General features: G+C 32.3%; 2 protein-coding genes across 2 annotated transcripts in view; one reads left to right on the forward strand and one right to left on the reverse strand.

Moving 5' to 3' along the window:
- Nucleotides 1-2,567, forward strand: part of LOC111001618 (IDLSRF-like peptide) — a 56,092-nt gene extending 53,525 nt beyond the window's left edge. The window contains exons 4-5 of the mRNA XM_045628614.1: nt 180-332; nt 679-2,567. Coding sequence (XP_045484570.1) covers nt 180-332; nt 679-872 — 347 coding nt within the window. The 3' untranslated portion in view covers nt 873-2,567. The remainder of the gene's footprint in view (nt 1-179; nt 333-678) is intronic.
- A 1,332-nt stretch (nt 2,568-3,899) lies between these two features.
- On the reverse strand, nt 3,900-9,815 carry LOC111001617. The gene is made up of 2 exons (XM_022271556.2): nt 9,347-9,815; nt 3,900-5,800 (listed from the first exon to the last, which is right to left on the reverse strand). Exons 1-2 carry the CDS (start codon nt 9,605-9,607, stop codon nt 4,097-4,099), a joined length of 1,965 nt encoding a protein of 654 aa, XP_022127248.2. The 5' UTR covers nt 9,608-9,815; the 3' UTR covers nt 3,900-4,096.
- Nucleotides 9,816-9,887: the final 72 nt, after the last annotated feature.

Genomic DNA, 9,887 nt, shown 5'->3' on the forward strand with positions numbered 1-9,887 from the left:
TTGGAACAATTATTGTTTATATTAAGTTTGCGTCAACGTAAAATTAAATATGGGAATAAAAGGAAGATAGTTACTTTTACACTGAGCTTTGAAATCTTCAACGAGTTTACCTTCATAATGTACGTGTGTAAAAACAAATAATGTGTAAATAAACTGAATTATTGTGTTTTCGTTTTCAGCTAAACGACCGCCCGTAGAAGAAACCGCATCATTCTTGCAATCACTATTGGCTTCACACGGCCCCAACTACTTGGAGAAGTTGTTCGGTAACAAAGCCAGAGATGCCCTGGAACCACTTGGTGGGGTGGAGAAAGTTGCTATCGCTCTCTCTGGTATGTAGCAAATATAAGCTGTTTTTATTAGCTTTTCCAGTAATCCAGTTATTCACGTAACATCAAAATGTTTTGAAGTGTTAACTTCTTTGGAGAGGGTGTACTGCTTTGTTAGGTAGGTTTACTTGGGCTTGCCGAGTAATATGTAATATGCCGCCCGACAGCTCTTATCAAAATAAACTTGACAACATTCCTTTACAAAAAGGCATACTCAGTACCTAATATATACCACACCAATACTAATTTACTTAAGGTGTCAAATTCATTAATCAATCAAGACTGTATTTAAAGATTTGATATTTAAAATATAAAATTCTTACTACTAATTATCATGTGAAATTTACAGAATCACAAACTATAGAGGACTTCGGGGCAGCTTTACACTTGATGAGATCAGATCTCGAACATTTACGTTCAGTCTTCATGGCGGTAGAGAACGGTGACCTGGGCATGCTAAAGTCTCTTGGCATCAAGGACAGTGAACTCGGAGACGTGAAATTCTTCTTGGAGAAACTCGTGAACACCGGTTTCCTCGATTGAGTAGCACCGGAGTCTGCCTCTGACTACTACCATGTCATCCAATTCGGTCCCATCAGCTCCTCATTCTATAGTTACCTTCCCTATGACACCATGAAATATAAAAGGAATTAATCAGTCTCATTCATTCGTTCATTTCGGTTGCGACTCAATCCGGCCACAGACTCGAACCGATTTGAATGATCAGTTATTGATAGATTATTTAAAAGGAATACTCGCGTCATCATAATAACAAAGTGACACATTGTCATATATCTACTTGTAGTTACGTAGAAATTAAGTTTAATTTTAAGTAGATTTGTCCACGTCGCCCTCAACAACTTTTCTAAACCTTCCACCCAAAGCCATGTCAGAGGCGACTCCTTAAATATAATGTCCATTCTAAGCGAGATATAAAGCTAATATATAATAAGTTTGAATTTTAATTGAGTTAAAGAATCTTTAAAAAAAATATAGAATGCATGCGCTTTATATCTGGCTTTCGAAGATCCAGAGTAGGACCATTTTAAACATATCAATGTAAATTAGATGTAGTTCTATTATTATATATTCATAGTTATTTAAAGTCTTAGTATTTTAAAATCAATGTAGGTACTTATATTTGTGCCCTTATAAACGATACATATCAATGAGCGGTGCTCATAACGGTTACATATCAAAATGTGATTATAATATATAAAATATGATAGTGTAAATTATTTAATTCTTTAACATTGTGATGCGGGAGAAGACAACGAATAGTAATGATGGCCATGGAGGCTCTGCGACAAATTGTATCATGGTGAAGGCTGGGTTTTTGTACCATACGATGCAATTGAAAAACGAAACTAAAAATGGGCAAGGTCATAAATTGTAATTCACAAAATGTGTTGGTTTATTCTTTTATTAAATAATTTATAGTTCAAGTAACTACAAAATTATATATATTCTAAAATTCTACAGATTTAAATGAAATGGTAGCGCCTAAACAATTACATGATTTAAAGGCAACTTCGTTTTTGCTTAGCAAATATCAGAAATATAAATTCCATGGAACAAATAAAAGGATTATTATAACGTCATAATAAAAGAAACATATTCTCAACGTCGTTATTCGATTTAATTTAATTATTATATGTAGGTCTAATTGTAAGTTATAGCTTCTAATATTTTAACTTGCGTCAGATGAATTTCTAGTCTTAATTATACTCGTCTACAATATATTCGTATTAAAATAGTTATGTGTTTCGATCTATGTATATGGCTTATTCTTAAACGAGTCAATAAATAAATTATCTTGCAATCGACTTTAATTTATTTACCAACATAATTTGACAATTGCTTAGATTAAATTATACTTGTTAACCCCACGCTTAAAATAAAATAGTTATTAAATTGCAATCAAAACCTGTTAATTATTATATAAAAAAATCTCGGCGATTTAAAAGTGACGATGTTCTTCTCGTCCCTTTTAAGACCTTGATTTGACAACTGGCAGTATATGTAAAAGCAATTATTATTTTTTCTAAAGTTCATAAGTGTACATTTAGTTTAGCTAAATGAATAAAAGTATATTCAGTTTTGATTTGATCTGTTTGCCTGCTATAATAATAGCAAGAAAACGAAATTACCGCTCAATAATTTATTTTTATGGAGGTAACATAAAAAACTCTTGAATGTGTAAGAAAAATGATCAAAATATTTCTTCGTTTGCCTTTCTATGTGTTAATCATAAGCTTTTTTATATTTCTCTTAATTCTCGTATCACGGCGTTTGTAATGAAACTGCTCCGAAATGGCTCGACCAATATTCGTTAACTTTTGTGAGCAAGGGTCTACGAATTAGTCAACATTTATTCTGCTTCCCCCTAAATTTTAAGAGGTGGACCACACCCCTAAATTTCAATTATTATTTTTTAGACATTTTTTTTGTTTTTATTTTTTTATCATATAGCATAGAAAACTACATAAGTCATTATTTTTTACACCTCTCCGATCTACGCCTATTTGTAATTTGATAATTAAAAACCTACGACTTGTTCGCTGAGGTTTATATAGAGAAAAATTCACAGAAAATCTTCACAGTTTTCATTCCGGAAAAGCGAACAGCCAGACTGTTCGCATTTCCGGAATGATAGCAGAGGTAGCATAGCAAAATCTTACATGTTGGTATGTACTTAAAGAATTGAGATAAGTAAAATCACATCAAGGATCAACTAGTAGGCATGTTATAAAACTTATAATATATAAGTAACAAATAAGATTTTTTATTAGTAATCCAAGCGAACAGCAAAATAATATTGGCAATACCATAGATCGATGCAATGCGACCTATGCAATTAATTTGTACTTTACCATATCCTTTACTGCAAAGAATTTTAGTGTAACGCTTCTACGGGTTGAGAATTTTAACTAAATAATTTATTATTATTTGTCAAATAATTTATGTTGCGACAACGCGTGGATGTTGTAACCCTGTCACAAGCAAAGGCACCGTCGCATATCGTCTTACATTTTCACCTATTTTTAAGTTCTGCAATTACTTATTTTGACTGGTTAATATGGACTACTGGATATTACTGGACGACTATACAAAATGTAAATGTGTATTAATAAGATGCGGTAACATTTATCTACTAGACCTATTTCAGACTCATGATAATGTTATTGATAACCAATACTTGTAGTAGAAATTTAATATAATGTGGGTTGTTATACTTTATTAATCAAATCAAATCAAAATATCTTTATTCATATAGGTAAACATGTACACTTATGAACGTCAAGAAAAACAAATTAAATTAACTGTAAATTTACATTTACAACCAATTCGCAAGTCAAGGGCGTAGAGCGGGTAAGAAGAAAGGCTGACCATCTAAATTTTAGTTTTTAATTGAAGAGTTGTTACAGGTTCATACAATTGATTTTTGTTTGTCGTCAAAATTATATACTGTTTAATTAATTAAAATTGTAATTTATTATTAAAACATAATACATACATATATATTTCATAAGTAATTACAATTACTGAACTTTTAACATTTTTCTAATATTATTAAATGCACTTTACAAAAAATGTAATATAATTTAACAGTATAGTAGATAATAAAATAAACAAAGTATTCGGGTGTTTCACCTTTGAGGGAATAGAAGCTGTATGCATCTATTCCCTCAAAGGTGTATCCGTTCTACAGGGCTTCAAACTGTGTCGAAAACACTTTATTACTCAGTCCAATATTTCTCCCTAACCTACGACTTTAATTTTCGTTTTTTCATGGAACCTCTTTTCTGATCCTCATCATCAAGTTGATTGTAATGTGATTGTATATGACTTTGCAGTTTCTTTTCTCTAGAGAATTTTTCCCCACAAATATCACAAGGATATTTATCTCCGCTAGATTTAATTGTAGAAGTTGATATTTGAGACTCTTGGACTATGCTCCCCGTTGGTAAAACATAAGAAGGTTGTGTAGTAGGATCTACGTTTATAAATGTGAAACATTTTTGTGTATTCTCTGATGGACCAGAAAATGAATTCTCTCTTACAGTTTGCTTTAATCTCTTAGTGGGAACCTCGTCAGCTGGGTGAGATTTTGTGGATATGAGTAATTTGCTGGGATTACCAGTTTGAACTATTGTATAAGACTGTTTTTTGGCTGGTGTGGTTTCAGAAGATGAGAGAGAATCGGAATGACAGGCAACTCCGGATTTGATTAATCGTACTGGATACGGCTGTTCTGTAGAACATGGTTGCTGTTGGTTTACATTCGTTTTTATTGTAGTTCTTTTAGATTTGGGTCCACTTTTAATTGTTAATGTTTGCAAACTATTGATTTTTTCAATAGTAGTTGATTTGTTGGTTACTGATTCCGATACAGGAATATCTTCAAGTTTATCTTCAACTAACATAAAGGAATTATTTGGTCCTGGAACAAGTTTAAATCGACTATTCGGGTACAGTACAGAATTTGGCATTTGAACAGTAGGTGCCGCAACTAAGGTTTCCGGGCTAGGTATCTGAGATGTGTATTGTAGTAATTGATTTTCTTGTTTAGCTGATGATGTTTGAGCTGACTGTAAGTTTTCAAGTTGCCTTATTTTGCTAGCTGGACCTATTTTACGTTTAGGCTTCTGAGGCACTAAAGGTTTGTCATCTTCATCATCATCTACGTTTATGGGAGTGCTATTGATTACTTTACCTAAACATTCCTTGGATTTTGTTTCAGATGTTTTTATTTCTGTTTGTAGTTTAGTATTAATATATTTAATAAGAGGAACTTTTGGTGGCGGAGGCGCAACTGTTTTTTCTTCTTCTGCAATCTTTTTGCCACCGTTTTTAGCACACCTGTGATTCATTACAACTTCCTTTATTAAGAAATTACGATTGCATAACTTGCATTGAAATAAAACACCTACGCCATTCACTTTAATCATGCTTACGTGATCCATAATATTGAATGGTTTAACATCTTCTGAATTTTCTGTAGGGCGATCACTATCTAGACAAAATGTATTTATTTTCAGAACTTGCTTTTCAGTATCCTTAGGTGTTTCAGCAATTTTTGGTGCAGAGGAATCGGATTGAGTTTTATTATCACTTCCTTGAATTTCAATAGGCTTATTTATTTCTTTAGAACCTTCTTTGTTCTTATAAATATCTTCTTTGAGACACTTATCGTCGGAAGGTTTGATAGGTAAATTCCTGATACCTTCAATAGCCTTTAGAATGAGAGCATTACATACATCATCATTAGAAATATTACGTTCATTTAACTTGTCCTCCCAAGCTGATCGATAACTATATTGTTTTCGTTTTAGAACTACCTTTATCCCTGCGGCCTCTTGAAATTTCTCTTGAGTTTTAACACATCTTTGTACAAATTCATACACCTCTTCAACTTTAGCTGAACATCGGAAACAAATTCTTTGAGGTAAATCATCATTTTCAGCAATCTGAAAAGAAGAAACGGTTTTTTTATACGATTAAATTAGAATATTTTTACTAATATTAACCATGGAGTTAAGCTCAGATTTATGATGCAAAAATACTTCAGTATAATTTATATTTCTACAAGTTTCTACAGAAAAATAAATATTAATTTATGATGAAGAAGAGAACAAAATCATATCGCAAGCACAAACAAACAGAACATAAATAATGCAACATGCACCTAAGTACCCAAACCACCTTACTGGTCCATAAGGTAACATTTTTATCTTGAAAGACGCACTTCGATGTCGCGGATTGAAAAGGCTCCAGTATTAAGTTGCATTAATTAGGTGTACCTAGCGGAATATATGTAGTTGTGGATTTAAAAATAAGGTGTTCTTAGAAGACCATTTTGTGATTTATTCTATCATTGTTAATTTTCCTGACAGCTGAATCAGTAACATCAGAAAAAGGTAAAGTTGAGGTCATCAGAATAAAATTATCAACTACAAATAGAATAGGACCAATTATTGATCCTTAGAGCACACTATTTCACAGCCAGCTACGCCCAGAATGTAACACATGACCATCTTCCCTTGTTACTTTCAGCATCTGGCAACTAAAAAAACTAGTAAACCATGTAACCATTTTCTCAGAAAATCCAAAGTTTAATAGGATAGGATAGTTAACCCATGAGTAGATTTACATTTATTGCCTCAAAAGAACGCGATAAATAACAGGATTATAGTCGTGTCTTGTGCTCGCTCTGTGCTTAGGTTTCATCTGAATCCGTATTGGCAATGTAATAAAAATACACATTTACCAAAGTAAAAAAATATCTGTCCACATAACTTAAAGATATGTACCAAGTTACTAACAAAAATAACTTTACCTTTGAACACAACGAACACAAAGACACGAAATATAAGAAACGACAGAAAATGGTACCCAAAAGGGGACTTTTTATTAAAAAAGCACTTTAGCCTAAAGAGCTCCCACAATTATCGTCCTAATTTTCAACACATTTCACATAATATAAAATGTCATAAAGCTAACTAAAGTAACGATTTTTTTCATTCTAGTCGCGAAATATATTCTTAAAAATATGGACACTACGGGAGTGAGTTAGGCACAGAAAAGGGGATTCAAGAGTGAGATTCACAAAAGAAACTAGACGCCAAGCCATCCTCTCGTACGTCAAAAATGTATTGGATTTTGACATACGGGAGTCATAGTTTGTGCTAGTCTAACGAATAATAATAAGAATCTGAGGGTAAGGGTATAGATGGATCTAGTCCGACCTAAACCTCAACTTCCTGAAGTCTTTTTTTTATGTAACAGGAGGCCAACGGGCTTGAGAGGTAGGTGAGAAAAAGATTTACCTGATGATAAGTGATATAGCCCCACATTTGCTAAAGTAGCGACGAAAGAATGTTTTCAGGGGAACACGCGCAAACATGTCTTGGCGTTAAATTAAAGAAGAACTATAGCATTTTAAAAAGAACTGGTGTGACCGTTATGCTTATATACAATTCGTATTAGCTATTGTCAACAATAAAAAAAAGTAATTTAGCAGTGCAGCTACAAAACACTTTAACTAGTAGCACTAAAGTCCTACATTTGTTTTCTTTTCGTATTACCTATTTTAATTAATATTATTGTTTTGGGTCAACCTCGTAATTGCTCAATTTCGCGTGTACTAATTACACTGTCCTTCCAAGTCAGCCACTACTAAGTTTGGGAGAAAGTGCTTTAGTAAATTTGTTTTATATTGAGTGGTCTTCAGTTTTAACGAACAACATTAATAAAATACGCGTTTTCACTTAATATAAAGAGCTTCTCAATTCCTGAAATATGATAGTGGCCTGTAAGGATTATATGGGTTTCAATGAGATTTCCTCTTAATCGCTTACTTCCTAAATCACTGCCAGTGCTTTCAGACACTCATTATAAGTTTGTTCCAAGTGCGCTGACCATTTGCGAGGCATTTCTTTGAACCCTTTTGAGCATACGAATATCCTTTATGAAATAAGGATCCCAAATGCCTACAGTATACTCTAATAGTGGTCTTCCCTGATTTTGAATGATTGATTTTCTCACTAAATAGGGCATTCAATATTCATGACGGGGCCATTTCAAATCATTACTGATGAACACACAAATCTTTTGGGATGCGTAGTGGCAGTAACTGCTGTTGACGTAGGTGAGAAGTATTGTGCAGTTTTTTGTCTTGGTACAAATCCATACATGCTGTTTGGTTTTTTTTCGTTCGTTAGGACTATATATAAGTATGGATGGGATTCCGTCTGGTCCTGTTGCTATTGTGTCGTCAAATGTGTCTAGGAGTTTATAAACCGTACCAATTAAAATCGAGACACCATCAAATTACGCTTCAGTCCTTGGAAGTTTAATATTCTGAATTCTTCAATCAGATTCTGGGATGTTATTTAGCTCTCATTATATTTATAGATACCAAAGAACATATCTACTCTCATTGATCGCTCATACCGAACTGATGGAATGCCTGTTTTAGTTAGAACAACTTAAAATTTTTAAATAAAAAGATTTTGAACTAGTATCACTAACATTTGGATTTAAATTTGCTTCGTCATTTTATTGTAAGTTTAATTATAACAATATTTATACTTATACATCTATATTTTCTGTACATGCTATCAGTCCTGGCTATTCTGTATAAGCTCCATAGATTTTTCTTCTTTAAATATTTCCTAATTAATCCACGGCTTTTGTTTTTATTCTTGGTTCATTCCACAAATCATCCGATGAGCACCTTTGAATACTCAATGATTCATGTAGATTATTTACAGTAATATAATAATATATCTGAAGGATATTAACGATCCACTACCCACTTATAAGGTCTAAGGTTCTTGTGATTTGGTTTACAAATTGAATCAAATAAGTGTTTGGAATTTGTTACATTAAAGGAAGTTTTACTTACTTTCTTTAGGTTTTCTACTTGGTTGAGGCCATTTTAAGTGTTGTAAATTACAATACCCGCTAAGAACTGTAGTCTCAAAGAATACTAATTGAGTATAAACATAATAGCATAGGTCAGATTCTACCTGGGATCTGGTCAGATATTTGCATAGTACAGGATGGAGAACAGTATTGTTCTCCATCCTGTACTATGTATGTATAAATATGTACAATGTAATAAATCTGCTAGCATGTGTGTTAACATATGCTAGCAGATTTATTATTCTTCCTTTATATAGGGATTGTGGTAGTTTTCATTTACTTTAATATTTTTAAATAAAGGGCTGCTTAAAGAGACACAGAATGTATTCTGATTCACTCTTAGTAAATGTTTAATTTATTTAAAAACTTCTATATACTTATTTATTTAGTTACTCTTGTTATTTATGAAATTAACAATTATATTTATGAAATTAAAAATTTAACTGAAAAGATAAAATATTTGACTAGAAATTAAGGTAAGAACGCAAAACATTTGCAGTGCACATCTGCAGAAATACAAGGCACTATTTTCCTAAGAAATGGATAAATGTGTATCAAATAAGGTCAATCCTCAGGAATTTACTTACCACAAATGGCATTATATCATCAATTTTCTTAGCTAGTTCCGTTTCTGCATCAAACATTTCTACAAATGGCCCGTCCTTGCTCTCACACAATCTACATAGTTTTAATAAAACAGTTTGGCTCACGGAATTGGAAGGCTCAAGAGTAATTTTCGATACAGAAATATCAGATTTTACTTCGTCTTGTTTATGATCTACATCTTGTTTATAAACTGCAGATGCAGTTTTCTTAACTTTGCGTTTTAAACTTTTCTTCTTAGCCATTTTATAAGGTTCTATACACGTACCAGGAAACAAAATCAAAAAGTGTATAAAAAAATGATACTAGGCACTTCTTAATACACACTTAGCTACTATTTATTTATTATAGAGGTTAGTTGTCTTACTTATTTACTATTATTAAATAACAATAATATTACCGATTACTTCGGTATGTTCTAATTTATCGAGATTTCATAGATTATTATAGAATATAGAGTACGACCTGTTAAAATGTTGATGTCCTAGTAATTTCGTACTACTAAATTACACATTTGAACTAATT

This window comes from Pieris rapae, chromosome 6, assembly GCF_905147795.1.
Source record: "Pieris rapae chromosome 6, ilPieRapa1.1, whole genome shotgun sequence".
NCBI lineage: Eukaryota > Metazoa > Arthropoda > Insecta > Lepidoptera > Pieridae > Pieris > Pieris rapae.